General features: G+C 44.7%; 1 protein-coding gene across 1 annotated transcript in view; it reads right to left on the bottom strand.

Annotated features, from left to right (window-relative positions):
- The window catches only part of LOC117355785 (oocyte zinc finger protein XlCOF6-like), an 80,683-nt gene that overhangs the window by 9,099 nt on the left and 51,315 nt on the right, over positions 1–20,269 (bottom strand). The window contains exon 6 of the mRNA XM_033934824.1: positions 1,110–1,233. Coding sequence (XP_033790715.1) covers positions 1,110–1,233 — 124 coding nt within the window. The remainder of the gene's footprint in view (positions 1–1,109; positions 1,234–20,269) is intronic.

Raw genomic sequence — 20,269 nt, 5'->3', positions numbered from 1 at the left:
TGTAACACCAAGTTTGAGAACATTCCACTGGTTACCTGTCAAATTTTGCATTGTTTTCAAGGTTCTGGTATTAACTTTTAAAGTCATTCATTATAAGATCCCTTGGTACCGAATACAAATGATGAGGCTTTATCAGCCGTCTAGATCATTAAGATCAGAGGGAAAGTTACAACAGATGGATCTACCAACAGATGGTTTAGCGAATGTCCATTATGCTAATATGAGAACATCTATAATATCAGTTGAAGGTGCTTTATTATGGAATAATCTAACAGGATGGCTGAGGTTGCTTTCTGATATTCAAAAATTTAAGAAATTATTGAAAACAACTTTGTTTCTAGAGGCACTCTCTTGATTGACCTAGGATCTTGATTGAAGATGTTTTAGATATGCTTGTTCATTTATTTTTATATTGGTTATATGATTATGTTTGCAGTCTTGTAAACCATTTAAGTCTAGGCGGGTTAGACATTTTTAACATAAATACATGCAAGGTGTGGCTTCTTGGGATTTTGGTTTAATTTACATTTATCATTTTTGGCCAGCTATTATGAATTTGGCATTTGTGTTGTATGTGTGACTGAGGTATTCTGTTAGCATGATTTTTCTATGCAGCATTTTGTGGTAATTTGGCTTGTTCAATTGTCAATAGTGGAGGGGAGGAGAGACAGGGGTTTTGTTGATCATTTGTTCTGTATTTGTAATTTACAAAATGACAGTTGTACAGAATATTATTTCTTTTTAAACTTTAATAAAATGATTTCAATATGAAATCATAACTATTTAAGGCTTGTGCGGATGGGATCAGATAGAGTTTGTGGGGACAGAGCTGGCTGGGACAAACTTTGTCTCCGTGTCATTCTCTAGTTATATGTATATGTCTCAGTCTATGCGATATAAAATCTTAAATCAAACTAACCAGAGAGAATACTGAATAGCTACTTCCACTGCTGTTGCTCATGTGAGATTGTACTGAGTTTTGGATTCATTAGGCAAAGTTCATTTATTTCCACAGGATAAACTAAGGGAAACAGCAGATGTTAATTTTTTTCTTTCTTAAGCACAATTGCAACTCCTTCCTTTGAGGGATAGGAGATATTCACACTTACCAATTGTAAGAACAAAGCTGGCATTTGTATGGCCTCTCACGGGTATGAGTCCTAAAATGTCTGCGCAGAGAGCTGGCATCAATCGAGGCGTAAGAACAGATTTCACATTTGAAAGGCTTCTCACCTAGAAAAAAATACAGCAACCAAAAATATCAATGCATTGAATATTTTTGTATTTGGTCTTCTCTGTTGTTCCTCTTTTTCACATTTCTGTTACTTATATTCCTTATTTATTGAGCATAACTCACACCTTTCTAGGGTCCCTGTGCAGGCTGTTGTGATGGACTCATTACAACCAATACTTACTAATAAAAGGAACAGATCAGCCGTGCAATTTGACAAGCAGTCTGCCTCATCTGTTTAGCTCTGATTAGAACACTGATATCACAATAAAACAAAACACAGCCTTCAAACAGCTCTACCTAACAACCAATCTTTTGGTTTGCTATCACACTAATCACAACAAAAATAATAGAATTTGAATGCAGTGTAAAACATTTGCCCGCCTATACCACAATGCAATGCAAGAAGATATTTATAATGGTGCTCATTACTTCCTCTTATGGCGGGACCAGTTCATCAATATGGTATATAGCAAGTGGTATGCAATGCAATTAGAATGACCCACGCTTTAACATTTGGGCCAGGGTTCTGCTCTCTGAGTTGACAATGCTCGAAGATGATGCTTTAGAAGCAGCAATCAAAGCCTCCTGGGAAGTAAATTTCAGCTATCCTGCAAAAGGTAATTCTACAACTGTGTGCCTACATAAAAGACCTTGAAATCCCTGAACTCCCACATCTTTGCCCACAGGCCTACAATATACTTCATCTTCCCAGAAAAAAGTCAAACAAGGAGTTAGTCTAGCAATCATTTACAAAAACACATATCTTATCACCAAGACAGACTCCAGCTCCCAACCTGATCTAAAATTCATCAGCTGTAAGCTTGAAAGCATATACAAGAACATAGGAATTCTCCTACTTTACAGACCCCCACAACTCCCAATTTAACTCCATCACTAAAATGATGGAAATAATAACTAACCTCACATGCCAGCATGACAAACATCATTCTTGGCGATATCAACCTCCCCCTTGAATCAACAGCAAACACAGATGTCACCAAACTCAAGACTCTGCTCTTAGACTGCCAAATCACAATGATCCCCTCAGGCCTTACCCATGAAAAAGGTCACGCTCTAGATTTGTTCGCATCACTCCCCCTAAGTCTCGCTATCAATGCCAAAGTATCCCCTGTCCCATGGACAGACTACTATCTCCTAAAATTCAGCCTAAATGTAGACGGTAGAGACATGAACTTCATAGCCACCAAGGACATAAGACTACTGTGTTTCCCCAAAAATAAGCCCTAGCAGGATTTTCTAGGTAGGTCTTAATATAAGCCCTACCCCCAAAATAAGCCCTAGTCCCAGGATTCGCCGGCAGTTTCCCTTCCCTCCCTCCCATCCCTTGTGCAGCATAACCCTTGAGCTAGCATCCCCTCCTCCCCCGAGTGCCTGCACCCGCCACACAGCTGAAAACACACCCTTCCCTCCCTCCCATCGGAACCCCGCCATGAGCCCTACATACCTCCCTAAGCAGCATCGGGCTAGTAGCACTCTAAAACAGGCTGCTTCGGCCTTGTCCGCCCGTAAACTCTACTGCGTTACATGGTCAAAAAGAATGGAGAATACTCTAGCCCATGAAAGGCATTCTGTGACGTCCCACAAGGTTCCCCGCTATCCCCAATCCTATTCAACTTATTCATTCACTAAAGTGTGCTTGGTTGCATCCTAGATGACACCCTCACAATGGAACCATAAATCTCTAATCTTCGGAAAAAGACCATATACACGATGCGACAACTTCGACTCACTAGGTCATACTTTCATTCACATCACTTTGCACTGATCATCCAGTTAATGGTCCTGTTTCAACTAAACTATTGCAACTCTGTCTACTCTGGCATCAACACCATCCTAATCCATAAACTTCAACTCATCCAGACACAGCTGTAAAACTGATTTTCAACCTAAAGAAATATGACTCGATCTCAGCCTTCATCAAACAACTACACTGGCTTCCAATATCATCCCGGATAAACTTCAAAATATCAATCATCCTACACAACATACTACATGGAAACTCAGCTGCTCCCCTTATCCAACTATTTTCAACGGCTTGGTCTACATCCAGAAGAATCCTTAACAGAATTCAGCTGAACCTGCTGTCCACAAGGAACTCCAGAAGCAATCAGGAAGGAGGCCAACTACACATCTTTCCGAAAAAAAAAAATGAAAAAAACTTACCTCTTTGACAACTAATGTTATCTATCTTCTCTTTCCTCCCCCTGCCTTTCCCCGTCCCTCCTCTGATTCCCTCCCCCTTCCTTTCTGTTTTGTCTTTAACTTGTACAGGTTTGTGTGACTCACAAATAGATTACATTAGATAAAAAGCACAGAGTATTATCAAGTAATATGGAGAAATTAGATTCTTACCTGCTAATTTACTTTCTTTTAGCTTCTCCAGACCAGTAAAGGTTAATCTTTTATTTGGAAATTTTTATTCATTTTTATACGTACAATAAGTGTGATAATAAACACATTTGCACATTGAGAATATCACTTAATATTCAGCAATAATACCAATCATAAAATCTTATCTCCCTCCCTTCCCACCCCTTCATAATAAGTAATTAAATTACTTTATATAAGATGTTATACTTAAAATCCCCCCCCTGAAATATGAACTTTAAGAATTAAGGGAAAAGTAACACTATCATTACAAAATTTTGTTAATGGCTCCCACACATCTTGAAATTTCCTAATATATCCTCGCTGTGTTGCTATTACTCTTTCCATTTTATACATATGACATAATGAATTCCACCCAGAAATATAATTTAGTCTACTCCAGTTCTTCCAGTTATAAGTAATTTGTTGAATGGCAACCCCAGTCATTATGAGTAATAGCTTGTTATTTGATGGCATCTGACTCTTTGCTCTCACTGACATACCAAATAATACAGTATCATATGACAATGCCACTGGTTAATCTTAAAGAATGGGTATATATCCAATTATGACCAGCAGGTGGAGGCTGAAAACAAAACTGTGGAATAGTATACAAGATATTCCCTTCTCTATTCTCATCAGTCTGCCGAATAGCCAAGCAGAACTAAGAACTGGAAACAGAAATAAACAATACTCCGAACAGGAGTAACAACTAACATACCCAAATGCTGATGGAAAATGCAGAGGAGAAACACCAGAAGGAAAATGTCCCCACAGCTCACCAGTTGAGCCACAGCCGCTGTTCATCAATTCTCCACGGCCCTAGAAAAATACTAGAACCCGCAGCAAAAAAACAAAACTGCCCGCGCAACAGCCCCAACAACAGACCTCTACTGGTCTGGAGAAGCTAAAAAAAGTAAATTAGCAGGTAGGAACCTAATTTCTCCTTCTTTAGCACTCTCCAGACCAGTAGAGGTTAATCTTTATGAATGGGATGTACCAAAGCAGTTCCTATCATGGGCGGGAGCCCCGAAGGGTCAACACCAGAAAACGCTCACCGAACACCGCGTCCCGACACGCCTGAACATCTACCTGATAGTGTCCGATAGAGGAATGCAAGGAAGACCAAACCGCAGCCTTACAAATGTCCACTGGAGGCATGAGCGAAGACTCAGCCCAAGAAGCCACCTGACCCCGAGTGGAATGAGCCCTGAGAAACTCCAGAACAGGCTTCTGCCTCAGAAGATAAGCGGAAGCAATAGTCTCCTTGATCCAGCGCGCAATAGTAGCCTTAGAAGCGCCAGCCCCCCTACGAGAACCCATCCGAAGGACAAAGAGATGATCTGATTTCCTGATCTCCTGGGTCCGCTGTACATAAGAACGAAGGACCCAACCAACATCCAACTTGCGCAGCTGTCTTTGTTCAGAAGAGCCCTCCCGACTACCCAAGACCGGGAGGACCACAGATTGATTGACATAAAAAGGAGAAACTACTTTTGGCAGAAAGGAAGGAATAGGCCTAAAGACAACCCGCTCCCTACAAAACTCCAAGAAGGGAGCCCTACAAGAGAAAGCCTGTAACTCAGAAACACGCCTAGCGGAAGTAATGACCACCAAAAAGACTGCCTTCAGAGTAAGGTCCTTCAAAGAGCAGCCGTCCAATGGTTTGAAGGGCAGGTGCACCAGAACAGATAGAACCAGATTGAGATCCCAAGATGGAACAGAGGGCCACACGGGAGGCCTGAGCAACTTGGCCGCCCGCAAAAAACGAATCACATCAGGAATGGCTGTCAAATGCTGACCTGTCACTAACCCCAGAAAGGCTGACAAGGCCGCAAGCTGAACTCATAGAGAAGACCAAGCCAGGCCTCTATCCAGGCCATCTTGCAAGAACTCTAGGATGTTAGGCAGGGAAGCGCGAAAAAAGACTACTCCCCGCGCCTGGCATCACCCCTCAAAGAGACGCCAAACCCGCACATAAGCCCGAGAGGTAGAGATCACCTTATCTGAATACTCCTTCTTACCAAGGTAACCCCTTTCAAGAGCCAAGCCATAAGACAGAAGGGAGACGGGTCAAACATGGGAATGGGACATCCCATGTCAGAAGGGCATCCAAGAGAGGCAGAGGAAGAGGATCCGCCACCAGATCCACGTACCACAGACATCAAGGCCAATCCAGAGCCACAAGAGCCACCAGACCCGGATGGCAAACAATGCGGAGAAGAACTCTGCACACTAATGGCCACGGAGGGAACACGTACAGCAGCCCCTCCGTTGGCCATGGTTGAACCAGAGCATCTAGACCCTCGGCCAGTCCGTCCCTGCGATGACTGAAGAAGTTGGGCACTTTGGCATTGCCACTCATGGCTATCAGGTCCATCAGGGGCTGACCCCAAGTCTGCACTATCAACTGAAAAGCCACCGGGCTGAGACACGACTCTCCAGGATCTAAGATGTGACGACTGAGGAAGTCCTCCTGAATATTCTCCACCCCGGCTATGTGAGAGGCTGAGAGGTCCAGAAGGTGCGACTCCGCCCAAAGAATGAGCCAAGTCGCCTCCTGCGCCACCTGAGCCCCCCTGACGACTGACATAAGCCACCACCATGGCATTGTCTGACAGGACTCTGACCGACTTGCCCAATAAAAGGGAGCGGAAGGCTAATAGTGCCAGACGGACGGCTCTGGTCTCCAACACATTGATCGACCAGGACGCCTCCTTCGTGGACCAGGTGCCCTGAGCTGAGTGACCTAGACATTGAGCCCCCACAACCGAGGAGAATGGCATCCGTGAGAAGCACCATCCACTGCGGTAGATCCAAACTCACTCCCTGAACCAGATGAGAGGTCTGGAGCCACCAACGAAGACTGCAGTGCACCAAGCCTCGCAGAGGGACAGGGACATCCAAACTGTGCCTCTGGGGCGACCACCTCCAGAGCAGAGCATACTGAAGATGCATGTGGGCCCACGCCCACCTCACCACGTCCAGGGACGCTGCCATCGAACCCAAGACTTGGAAGAAATTCTGTGCCCGAGGACACCAGGATGCCAAAAGAAGGCGAATCTGAGATTGCAATTTGCTTACCTGGGCCTCTGGAAGGAAGACCTTCCCCAAGGAGGTGTCGAAAAGAACCCCAAGGTACTCCAGACGCTGAGCTGGGACCAACCAACTCTTGGAAAGGTTGACCACCCAGCCCAGCGACCGGAGAAACTCCACCACCCGAGCTGTAACCTGGGTGCTCTCCTGCAATGACTTCGCCCGAATCAACCAGTCGTCCAGGTAGGGGAGCACCAGAATGCCCTCCGACCGCAAGGTCGCCACGACGACCACCATCATCTTGGTGAACATCTGGGGAGCCGTGGCCAAGTCAAAGGGAAGCACACAGAACTGATAGTGCCGACCCAAGATTGCAAAGCAAAGGAAGCGCTGATGAGAGGCCCGAATGGGAACATGCAAGTAGGCCTCTGTCAGATCGAGAGAAATGAGAAACTCCCCCGGCTGAACCGCCAGAATGACAGACCGCAGTGTTTCCAAGCGAAAAGAGGGAATCTTGAGAGCCCTGTTGACCCCCTTCAAATCCAGGATGGGCCAAAAGGTCTCCTCCTTCTTGGGCACGACAAAGTAAATTGAGTACCTGCCGGTGCCGCACTCCTGAGAGGGCACTGGAACAACTGCTTTGAGATCTAGCAAGCGCTGAAGGGTCTGGCGAAAGGCCTGCGTCTTCCAAGTCACCCGACATGGAGAGGCTAGGAAGAGATCCAGCAGAGAGCGGGCAAACTTCAGGGCATAACCGTCCAACACCACCTCCAGGACCCACTGATCGGACGTGATCTCGGCCCACTTGGGAAAAAAGTTGCGCAGCCAGGCACCCACCGGAACCAAAGGGGGCGCCGGCAAGGCGTCACTGTACAGGACGGGCAGCAGGGGAACCAGCGGAGGGATTCCCAGCCCCCTGACGGCCCCCCGAAAGGGTTGCATGTGCTGATAAAACCAACCCCGGGAGAACCCCGAAGCCTGGAAAGAAGCAGTCCCACGCTCAGGGCGATACTTGCGAAACTCCTTCAAACGTCCCCGGGCAGTGCCACCCCAAGACACTGGGCGGGCATGGTCCTCTCCAAACAAAAAAGACCCCTGAAAGGGAAATTTAGTAAGCTTAGCTTTGGACACTGCATCCGCCGACCAAGCGTGAAGCCACAAAATACGCTGCGCAGCCACGCCAAAGGCCATAGACTTAGCCGAGATCCACACCAAGTCATAAAGAGCATCCGAGAGGAACGAGGCAGCCATCTTAATCTTCGCCACCTCCTGATCCACCAAAGACCAGTCATCAGACTCCCAATCCAGGACACGCTCAGCCCACCGAAACATGGCACGAGCCACCAGCCCCCCACAAATAGCCGCCTGGACCCCAAAAGCAGAGACCTGAAAATTCTGCTTAAGAATGGTCTCCAACTTATGCTCCTCAGAGTCCTGTAAGGCAGAACCGCCCTCAACAGGCACGTTATGCCACTTAGAAATCGCCGAGACCACTGTGTCAACCACTGGCGACTTTAACGTAGCCCGATCCCCCTCTGGGATGGGATGCAAACGAGCCATGGCGCGCGACAACCAAAACAGCACCTCCAGCGTTTTCCACTGTGCCAGTACAATATCCCAAATATCCTGATGTATAGGAAAAGAGCAGGAAATGGTATGGATCCCCCTAAGCAGAGGGTCCCCCACATGCGGAGTCTCTGGTGGTTCATCTTCAAAATGCAACACCGAGGAAACCTGTTGAATCAGGTCTGAAAAAGGCGCACTAAAGATGCCTCTTCGCCGGAGGACAGGAAACCTGACATCCCGCCACCAGCGGCCATCCCCTCGAGAGGGTCCTGGAAATCCTCAAAAGGGTCCAGGTCCTCATCCAGGCCGACATGCTCCTCAGACCACAAATCCTCATCCCAAGACACCTTCGGGCGCTTGGACGAGGGAGGAGGAGGAGGGGACGCTACAGCAGAAGAGGGAGGCAAAGCCAAAGGGGGTGCGAAGGAAACCCCACTCCCTGAAACCCCCTTGGTGCATCTGGGACCCCCAGTCACCTGAAAATAGGCTCTGCATAAAGAAAAAATTAAATCAGGGGAAAACCCCCGCGGGGGTCCCAAGGGACTCCCTGCCACAGCAGGGGACCCAGCAGAAACCTGACCCTGTTTTTCCAATACAGGGGGAAGGTCACCTGAGGTTGCAGACAAAATGGAGGGGCCAGACTGAGAAAATGGCGAAGTTCCCGCCAAAAAGCTCCCTCCATGGCCTGTAGCAGCTGGGAAGCCTGAACAGTCCCAGCCGCTAAAAAAGGTGAGTCGGCATCAGCTGTCAAAAAAATCAGCTGAGAGGGAATCCATTACACCTTGACCATTGGTGGTACGGGGAATCCCTCCGGGGGCGGTGGGGGAAGACAGGGCTTCCCCACTGCTCCTAGCCGACTCGTGAGGTACTTGTGGCGGGAAGTTCTGGGCACCAGCAGCCGCTGCCGACGGAGCTCTTCCACCGCACTGGCCTGAACACCGCTTGCACAGGCCGGCCGCGAGTGCCTTGCGTCTGGAGCACAATGAACACTTTTTCCCTTGTGAAGTGCTCATTGCTCCATACGCGACCTAGCTAGAAATAAAGTGCCGGTTAGATGAAAAATACAGTAAAATACAGTTTTCTTAAAGGGAAACAACCCTCCAGACCAGCACTACCTCAGGATTTTTTTTTTCTTTTTCAGAACAGACTCCACAGGCTCTCAAAGCAATATGCCTTGCTTGATTTAGGGGGCAAGGCTTATTGCTGAGGCTCCTCTAAAAAAATGTGGGGAGGTGGAGGAAGTGGGGGGAGGGACCAGCCGGGTTGGACACCCACAAGGTCGGACGGACCCCCAAACAGGGCCACCCAAGCTCTGTCCGGCCAAAAACAGGGACTAGAAACCCCCTAAACAAATTCCAACAACCCTACCAAGGGAGATGGATACAGCTCACTCAACACCTGCTGGAGACTGAAGTAGACTGATGAGAATAGAGAAGGGAATATCTTATATACTATTCCACAGTTTTGTTTTTAGTCTCCACCTGCTGGACATGATTTGATATACACCCATTCATAAAGATTAACCTCTACTGGTCTGGAGAGTGCTAAAGAAAGATGCCTATTTTCCTTTATAGCATACTAGCATAACTAGTCATATACGTACTTATGTGCTTAGGTGTGAGCACTCACACTATGTGTGTGCCTAAATGTTGGAGATATGTGCATAACATATTATTCTACTGGTTTCTCAAGTGTGAGTTCCCCCATGTGTAAGACTATTTGTCAAAACACATGTGATGTAATATGCACATATTAACAGAATAATTAGGTACATATGCATGTACAGTATATGCTACTAAATATTTATTCAACAGGTTGTTATTTGTTCAGCAATGGGAAGGAATCACATTGTCCGATGCCCACTCACTTTACATGTTATCCTTGCACCATTCAAAACAATTAAAAGGCCTCTATAGTTCCACTTGATTTTTTTTGTCCTGCAGTGTTCCAGTGGAGACTGGCCTCTACCCATCACATAAAGTGAGCATCAATGTCTTCTCTGTGCAGTTAGTCTTGCAGTATCAACAGAAAGACCCACTGATCTTACGACATTCCATTAGACTGGCCATATGAACCAAAGTTGATGCTGTGTAGCTATAGAAACAAAAACTTCAAAAATTCCTTCAAAAAAGCTGAAAGCCCATAAGCATCAGCAAAGAAAAGGTTCTTGAGCCACCTTCTTCTTGGTTCTTGTTACAGAGAAATGAGATAATACTCACAGAAATAAAAAGAAAGCTCATTTGTACAGCAGCAAAGTGTTCCTTCCTTACCCAAGGAAGAAAAATGATTTGTACTTTTTTTCCCCTCTCACAGCATTTAAAAATTTGACCCAGGGAGGGAATAGGAGACCTTTCAAAAGGCGAAAGGATAGGGGTCAGTTTGTATTTGGCAGTGCTGTGAAATGGTATGGTCACTCAGGGGAGTAGCCTGAGAGACCAATTTCCTTACATGCAGGCTAAACATTATATTCAGAGTATGAGAATAGTAGATGAGGTAACCCATGTTTGAGCATCTTTTAGGATCCAGATTGCAGAAGGACTCTAAGTCCAAAATATATAAATTTCTCAATAGTTGTACGAGGAAGCCCTTAGGGAACATGAAAACATGGGAGGTGAACTTGGGCAAGGATGAGATCTTTAGGAATAGCCACTACTGTTGTGCTCATGTGGTGGTACTATACATAAGTAATTTTAAGTAAAGTTATGGGGGAGGAGGGAGGAGTGTTGGCTTGGATGTAGAGAGCAGGAAATGTACATACATGTATGGTGGGCCTGTAGATGGATGCATCTCTTTTGGGAGCAGATGTTTCAGATATTAATACAAGTCTTGGGGGTACAGGTGACTTCCTCAATTCCCTTAATATGAAAGTGAGGGAGTTGGATGAGTGCAATGATCAAACGTGTTTGTGAAAAGTCATAACCAAATGACTTAGAACAAACACACAGCAGCTTTTTTAAGGCAATATAAATAAAGATGGATAAAAAAAAATCATGGTTTATATACTGTAATCTCAGAATTTTGTTTCATTTTAAGTCTTGATACAGATGACAAAAGTACAAATACAGTCAAACCTCGGTTTACGAGTAGCCCGATTTGCGAGTGTTTTGCAAGACGAGCAAAACACTCGAGCAAACTGTAACTCGCAAATCGAGCATTGACTCGATTTGCAAGCCCCCACCCAACCCGACCCGACCGCGGGAACCAACAGTATTGCTCCCCCTGAGGCCACCGGCGCTGCTCCCTCCCTTCACGATCGTCTCCTCCCCATCTACTGACCGGCCCTGTCCTTACCCGTGTGCCACCGGAGTTAGAAAGTGCCTGCCACCAGTCTGCTGCTGAGCCTTGAACATCTGCGCATGCTCAAGGCCTTCTGGATCTCACTCTCATCGAGATTCTCATGAGACTCGAGATCTCATGAGAATCTCGGAGAAGGTGAGATCCAGAAGGCCTGAGCATGCGCAGATGCTCAAGGCTCAGCAGCAGACCGGCCGCAGGCACTTTCTATCACCGGCGGTGCAGGGGTAAGGACAGGGCCAGTCGGGGGGGGGGAGGAGGGGGAAGAGGTGATAGCAGCACCGGTGGCCTCGGGTGGAGCATGGGAGTCGGGGTGCGTCCGGCAGGAGTGAGCCAACACCTGAGAGTCCCGGCAGAGGGGATAGTGGCATCCGGGAGGGGGGAGGGAGGGGGCAGCGTCCGGGAGCGGCAGAGCCAACAGTGTCCAGTCGGGCTCTGTGGCAGCGGCGGCGGTTTGCTTACAGCCAGCACAACCCATAGGGAGAGGCAGTGAACAGCAGCAGAGGAAGAGAACTGGAGGAGCCGCATGGATAGGTCTGTGGCAGAGGCAGCGGTGGAGGCGTCGCTAATGGTAATTAAGTTTTTGGGGATATGGAACGAATTGTTCTAGTTTACACTAACTCTTATGGGAAAAGTTGCTTTGATATACGAGTGTTTTGGTTTACCAGCATGCTTCTGGAACGAATTATGCTTGTAAACCAAGGTACCACTGTACATGTAAAATAACATCTAAGATTTGGCACTGTTGTATATACTGTATAGCTCTAACCAGAAAAACTCATGAGAAGAAAAATTATGTCACCACCAAACATGGATCCCTGATCTTTATTTAACATAGGCAAAAAGGGCAGCTGCCCCAGGCCCTTGCATAAAGAGGGCTCAGTTATATAATTGCCACTGATATATTTAGCCCCCCCTCTTTGCTTCTTTCTTCCCCCACTCCCTGGCAAATTCTGCAATTAAGACAGAATGCTGGTGTCAGGGCCTTCCCTTTGCGTGTCCCACCTACACAGAAACAGGAAGTTGAATCAGAGTAAGTAGGATTCACAGAAGGAAGGGTGCAACACAGGCAGCCTGTCTTACGATGTAATTGGTGTGAGAATAAGTAAGAGAGAGGGGAGAAGCTGAACATGGGAGATAAAACCAGAAACAAAGAGACAGGGGCAGAAAGAACACAGAGTGGGGCAATGTTGAAAAAAGGAAGGGGCAATAGGGACACAGAGGGGAAAATGGTGAACATGGAAGGGGAAGACAAGGAACACATATGGTGATGCTGTAAAGGAGGCAAGATAAAATTATAGAGGGGAAATACTGGAAAAAGGAGCGAGATAGGGATCCAGAGTGATGCTAGAAAAGAAGTAGAATGGGGACAAGAAGGCAGATACTGAACATGGGGGTGAGTGTGTGTGGAGAGAAGATATGCACAAGGACACAGAAAGGAAATGCTGGACAGAAAGAATGTGGATGTAGAGGGAAGATGGATGTGGGCAGGGTGAGAGAAGAAATGGCAAATAGATAGAGACCCTGTAAAGACATGTTAAAAAAAAAAAAAAAAAAAAAAGAGGAAAGCAGAAGAGAGATACTGGATCAAAGTGAATATGGAAAAAAATGTTCAGATAAAACAGAAAAAAGTATTTTGTTTTGAATTATTAATCGTAATATGTCAGATTTTGGAAATGCATATCTTTGCATTAAGTTACACTAAATCTAAAGTATGAATAAAATAACTTATCTGGCATTAAAGTCACTACCGACAAAAGTTTTTTGCTGATGATGTGGGCAGAGGTGATTGAGCAGAAGTGAGCTCAACCAAGAGACCTGAGGCTTTTCCTTTCATCGGATAGTGATTCTTAGACATTTAAAGTGATGTTTTTTATTTTGAATGATATAAATTTCCCACTTCACCATATTTAAGATTATTGTTATATCTTTGATATCTTGCATTTCAGTTTCTGTTTCCTTATCTTTGGTGTATGCAGAGTCTGACTTTTTGAGATCAGTCTTTTGCCTTCAACTCGATATGTGGTCCCTTATTTGATATTTGTTCAGGGTCTGTGTTTTGTGCGTATTACCAAGGTGCAGCATTCTGCTAGTATGGAGGTCTGTATAAGGATTCATAGGTTCAATTATGTTCTCTCTCACTAGGTGGTGTATTGGTATTTTAGATCCCAATGTAATATTTACAGTGCTGCCTTTTCATGGATAAGATTGGTGCTGTCTGAGTCCTGAGAGTTGGTGCTGTTTTAGTATGCTAAAGTTCTAAATATGGATTTTTGTACAAGTTTATCCATAGAGTTTTGTAGTGGAGAAATTGTGTGCTGGCCTTATGAGAGAGACCTCAAAAAACCTTTATAGTTTTAGTTAGTTATAATATCAGAGGATATTATAGATTTTAGAAGATTTTGCAGGATCTGTGTGTTGAGGTGACTGTCATTTAGCATTCTCCACAACAGTAGTGGCTATTCCCAAAGATCTCACCCTTGCCCAAGTCCATCTCCCGTGCTTTCATATTCCCCAAGCTCCATCCCTATAACTATTGAGATATTTGGGATCAGATTTAAATTACGAGACAATGTTTCTTGAGAGTCTTTACATACAGATGAACTGTTTCCATAGGTGGGTGTGGTTTAATGTTGGTTAAGAGCTTGAAATAAATGAGTTTAAATCAGTAATATGACACCCATGACCTAGAAATCCATTTTTAGATTTACGAGAAGGTACTACTTGTCAATAAAAGTAGCCAGCATCCTTTCCCTAGGCCTCAGTGATCTCACCACTATGCCAAATGTACAACCTAACCACACCATGAAAAAACTTCACTCATTGGCTTTCACTCTCACTCATTGGTATGGGCCACCCTAGACATCTCTGCACTCTAGCCCAGCATCTTCCTTCCTTCCCTCCCCTGGTCCAGCAGCTTCCTTACCCACTACCCCCAGTGCTTCCAGTAAAATTTTAAAAAAGTGATAAAAAAGGTGTGAAGCTGTGTCTAGGCCACACAACTGATGGCTCTGCTGGTCCTGCCCCCTTCTGACATGAACTTCCTGCTTCTGAGGGACAGAACCAGTGGAGCCATCAGCAGTGTTGTCCTAAATAATCTAGACCAGGAGTGCCCAATACGTTGATCGCGATCGACCGGTAGATCAGGAAGGCAATGTAAGTCGATCGCAGAGCCCATCCTGGGTTCTGTGATGCACACAAGTTGCCGTCCCAATCTACTGGGCTGATCAGCCCTCCTGTCCCCGACATCCCCCACCGCCGCCCCAAGCTCTCCCTGCAGAAGCATCGGACCAACCAGCATTTCTCTCTCCTACGTCAATTCTGACATCAGAGAGGAAGTTCTGGGCCAGCCAATCGCTGCCTGGCTGGCCCGGAACTTACTCTCCAACATCAGAATTGACATTGGGGAGCAGAATGCTGGTCAGCGCAACGCTTCTGCAGGGAGAGCTTGGGGTGGCGGTGGCTTGGGGGCCTGTTCCACGATGGCGGCAGCAGCAGCAAACCTAGTGGCTTGGGGGAGGGCAGGGAGAAAGAAAGAAAGAAAGGGGGCAGGCAGGGAGACAGAAAGAAAGGGGGCATGGAGAGAGAAAACAAGAAAGGGAGGCAGGGAGACAAAGAAAAAATTGGGGGAGAGAATGAGGTCTGGAGGAGAGGAAGCATACAGGAGGCTGAAAGAAGGGAAGAAAGAAGAAGAAAGTGTAACCAGAGACTCATGAAATCAGTAGACAACAAAGGTAGGAAAAATGATTTTATTTTCAATTTAGTGATCAAAATGTGTCCGTTTTGAGAATTTATATCTGCTGTCTATATTTTGCACTAGGGCTCCCTTTCACTAAACTGCAATAGCGGTTTTTAATGCAGAGAGCCTATGAGTGTCGAGAGCAGTGCGGGGCATTCAGCGTACTCCCTGCACTAAAAACTGCTATTGCAGTTTAGTAAAAAGGGAGGGGTATATTTGTCTATTTTTGTATGGTTGTTACTGAGGTGACATTGCATAGAGTCAACTGTTTTGATCTCTTTGAAAAAACCCCGGAATATGAATGAAAATTAACATTTTCTCTGCCTTTCAGTGTGCTTTGTTTGTTTGTTTTTTTAAATTTTATTGTTGGTAGATCAATTTGACTTGATAATTTTAAAAGTAGCTTGCAAGCCAAAAAGTGTGGGCACCGCTGATCTAGACCAGTGTTTTTCAACCTTTTTTGGGCAAAGGCACACTTGTTTCATGAAAAAAATCACGAGGCACACCACCATTAGAAAATGTTAAAAAATTTAACTCTCTGCCTATATTGACTATATATAAAGTAATTCTCTTGAATAGGAATCAAATAAACACAAAGAAAGTATTTTATAATTACTTTATTACGAAATAAAAATTATAAAATACTTTATTCAGTGCGAAACCTGGGCCTGTTTGGCTGAACACAAAGCTGATATTCTGGCTGGAATCGAAGAAAGACACACACGTAGCTCTTCGTCAACAGCTCTCAGTCTCTCTCTGTATTTGGTTTTTATAGCATACAAAAATAGACAAATATACCCTCCATCCTTTTTATTAAACCACAATAGCAGTTTTTAGCGCAGGGAGCTGCGCTGAATGTCCAGCGCTGCTCTTGACGCTCATAGGCTCCCTGCGCTAAAAACCACTATTGCGGTTTAGTAAAAGGTGACCATATTGTAAAATATAGACAGCAGATATAAATTCAGAACTGTGCATAGTAAGTGAAGGGAAGTTTTCATCTCTGGGAATTTACCCAGTTAACTATTAAGTTATTTGGGCAAATTCCTTTGAAAACTGTGGTAATACTGCCTCCACTTTGCTAAATTTAAAATAAAATCATTTTTCCTACCTTGTCTGGTGATTTCTGGTTGCACTTTCTTCTTCTGACTGTGCATCCAATCTTTCTTCCCTTCTATCAGCCTGTATGCTTTCTCTCCTCCACACCTCATTCCCTCCCCCAACTTTTTCTTCCTCTCTCCCTGACCTTTCTTTCTTTCTTTCTGTTTCTCTTCTTTCCTTCTGTTTCCCTGCCTGCCCCCTTTCTTTCTTTCTCCCTGCCGTTCCCCAAGCCACTGCCACTGCCGCTGCCATCGGGGAACAGGACCCACCAATGGATAACAGGCCCCAAAGCCGACGCCGACGCATGCTCTCCCTGACGTCAGTTCTGCAATCGGAGAGGAAGTTCCGCCCAGCCAGGCAGCGATTGGCTGGCCCGAACTTCCTCTCCGACTGCAGAATTGACGTCGGGGAGAAGAAGACTTATCGATTAGATCGCCAAGACAAAGTGAGTCCTGGGTGATCGACTCACTTTGCCTTGGCGAGCTACTGGCGCCCCTGCCTCGGGCCCCCTGTCAGCTCCGGGCCCGGCGGCCCTGCGGCACACCAGGCAACATCTCGCGGCACACTAGTGTGCCTCGGAACAGCGGTTGAAAAACACTGATCTAGACAATCTACACATTTATGCCATATATTTTCTTCAACAGAGGGCTAAGGAAACTGCGCAACTGGACTGGAATGGGAGACATCCACAAAAGTTTGCCCAGGGCCCCATAGATGATTAAAGCAGCCCTTGTGACTTGGTACTGCTGGGCACTGCCAGGCAGAAAGTCCCAGATTTAATACCCAGACTAATCAGCCTCACACCAGGACAGTTGAGGAAGGAATGCACTTTTTACTAATGCCTTAATCTTAGGAGTTTGACATTTCCTAAGAACAGACATCTATTGTGGGACAAAGTATAACATGCAAAGGAAAGAAGCTGACACAGCAAGAGATAAAAAGACTTACACATCATAAAATGTTTGAATGGTATTTTTTGACATCAAATAAATTTCATACAAATGTTTGTGTGGGATTATTAGCACTTTGTCATGTAAATAGGAGCTCAACAGATTAGATTGTGCCTTGAGGGAAGATTAATCTGTATGAATATAAAGCTGAATGGATCAAATATTTTGTCAATATTTAAGCTCAAAACATGAATCAGGCCTTTTTTTTGAACACTTGCCTGCAAACTGCAGCTCATACAAAACACAGCAATAAGACTCATATTGAAGCTGAAAAAATATGACTCAATTTCTAACTACCTCAAACAACCACACTGGCTACCCATCTCATCCAGAATAAATTAAAAACATCCTGCACTATGTTCCACATACTCAATGGAAGATCTGCCGCACCACTTATTCTCATTGGCTTGGTCCTCTTTGCTCAGAAATTTTGACAGGATACAGTTGAATCTTCCCTAAACACATATTCAGCATAATGTTCACATTCTCTATTGTGAAAGCATGGAACGATCTTCCAACAACCATCAGATCTGAAACAAACTACCAAATGTTTTGAAAGAAACTAAAGAACTACCACTTTGGCTCCATTTAATCTACCGACAACTAAATCCCAATAACCATTGGAGCTGAATTAGACTTGGCACAAAATATACTCAACTGACCTGCATATTCACATATTACACTATCAACACTATGGGACTCAATCGAACCAGAAATACATCTAAAAACCAGCTTAAATCGGTACTTAGATGATCAGTGAGACAAGTCGTCCAAATGCCAATAATCTTACCAGCTTTTAGACATATCTAAAAATGATTTAGGCCTTCACAGTGCAGCAGTACGCCCAGAGCTAAAAGGGGCGTTTTAGGAGGAGTGGTGAGGGCGAGATTTGGGCGGGATGTGAGCTGTCCTAGACTTAGGGCTCTTTTTACAAAGGTGCGCTACTGCCTCCTTTTAAGCAGGCGGTAATTTTTCGGCTAGCACACGCTAATCTTGTGCGTGCTCTAAAAACGCTAGCGCACCTTTGTAAAAGGAGCCCTTAGTCATACTGCATGTATAACCGAAAGTTTTACAATACTACCTAGACAGAAATTGGACGTTGTGACTTAGGCCATCTAAAACCAGGTCCAAATCACAAGAAGGTATCCAAAGTGACCAGATAACCACTGCAGGGACAAAGTACAGAACCCTACACACTCCCTCAGTGATCACTGACACCCCCCCGCCATAAAAATCGTAAAAACAGCTTTACGTTTCTATGTTATCTGTTAGCTTTATGTTTCTATGTTATCTGCCTCCAGAACTTCAGCACCTGGCAGCCTGGCACAGGAAAGCCTAGTAGAACTGCACAGAAGTGGCTTAAGTGGTCTAGGGGGTGGGCTAGTGAACCATGGAGAGGAGGACCCAGGCCCATAAGCCACTCAAACCACTGCATACATGGAGAAACATGTGCACCCCCCAAAAAAACATCAAACCCTTATGTACTGCCATATAAGTGGCACCTGCAGTCATAAGAGCTATTCGGGTGGTACACAGGTGGGTCTAGTAGGTTCTGGAGGGTGTTTTGGGGGGGCTCACCATGACCTATAAGTTTGTTGTGGTGAGATATGTATGTGGCACCCTTTTTGTGAAGTTCACAGCAGTGCATTGTAAGGTACCCCACTACTCTGGTGTAATGTTTGGGTGTCCAGTCCATCACTTTTCTGACCCCGCTCATGTTCAAAAGGTCTTTTTCTAGGCGTTTTTGAATTGGATGAATTTTTTGCTGAAAATGGAGTATAAAGATGGACGGCTTAGCGGTCTGGACGGTTGGACGTACAGTTAGACGATTTTTGGGAAAAAAAAAAAAAAAAAGTTGGACGTATTTTTCGAAAATGGACCTTTCCCATGTCCGACTTTGGGTGACTAGTGACTTAGGCCCAAAATGGACTTAGACGTATCTTTTGATTATGCCCCTCTATGGCATCAAGTACAAGTATTCAACCAGTCACCAGACAACAACTATAACAGACTTTATCAACCTCATACTACCATTCACCAAACTGTTCTAGTTCATTTTGCTGTATTACACTCCTTCCCCAAATGTTAATGTAATGTACTTTCTGTAGCACTCTCTGAATTGTTCCAAATTATTTCTCTAAGTGGCACAATAATACAATCTCTGCCTCACAGAATCTCAAGCAGTTCTATAATGTACCTCTATTGAACCCTTGCACTGTACTAAATTGTATGTCCTTAAATTTGCACTGTAAATCACCTTGATCTTTATTGGGCATAGTGAGACTCATAAGTCTCAGATTACATTAGACTTAACATTAACTTATTTTATTACTGACAATAATAATTTGGTGAGAGGAATAAAGGAGTATTTGATCAGTTAAAATTGCTCAGGATGCCGTTAAGTAGTAATATCAGTTTTGGGATTGGTGGAAATTTGTGGAATATATACCACTTCTGCAGAGATTTCATTTTATTTTCCTATTCTCATGGCATATATTCTCAGTGATAAGATTTTTTTTTTTATTGTTGGCATCCGAAAGGAGAGGAGAGAAAGGGTAGCTAATGTTGCAAAATGTTTGGCAATCTGGTTTGACTATTCTCTAGTTCACAACGAAGATTCATCCCAAAGCAGAAAGAATGTTTGAGATGGGGTTTTAAACCTTTATTACGGATTAACTCATACAAGTTGCAGTGAGAATGAAAAGAGCTAAATATCAGGAAATGGACAATATTAGAAAAGAAATTACTCATCTTCAAGCTTTTCACAAAAAAAGTGTCAGATTTCTCAGAGGAGATGGCCTTAAATGGAAAAAGATCAAAGAGCAAATTTTATGAAACTAGAAATAAACCAGTTAGCTACATCAAAATGGCTAAAGCAAAGGGATAAAGTTTCAGCCTATTAAGACACAGCCAGCCATTAGGCAGTTTATAGGCAAACACTACTGAAAACTGCGAGATTAGGAA

This window comes from Geotrypetes seraphini, chromosome 2, assembly GCF_902459505.1.
Source record: "Geotrypetes seraphini chromosome 2, aGeoSer1.1, whole genome shotgun sequence".
Lineage (NCBI taxonomy): Eukaryota > Metazoa > Chordata > Amphibia > Gymnophiona > Dermophiidae > Geotrypetes > Geotrypetes seraphini.
Note: the sequence above shows the minus strand (reverse complement) of the source record. Positions and strands in the feature narration are given on the sequence as shown.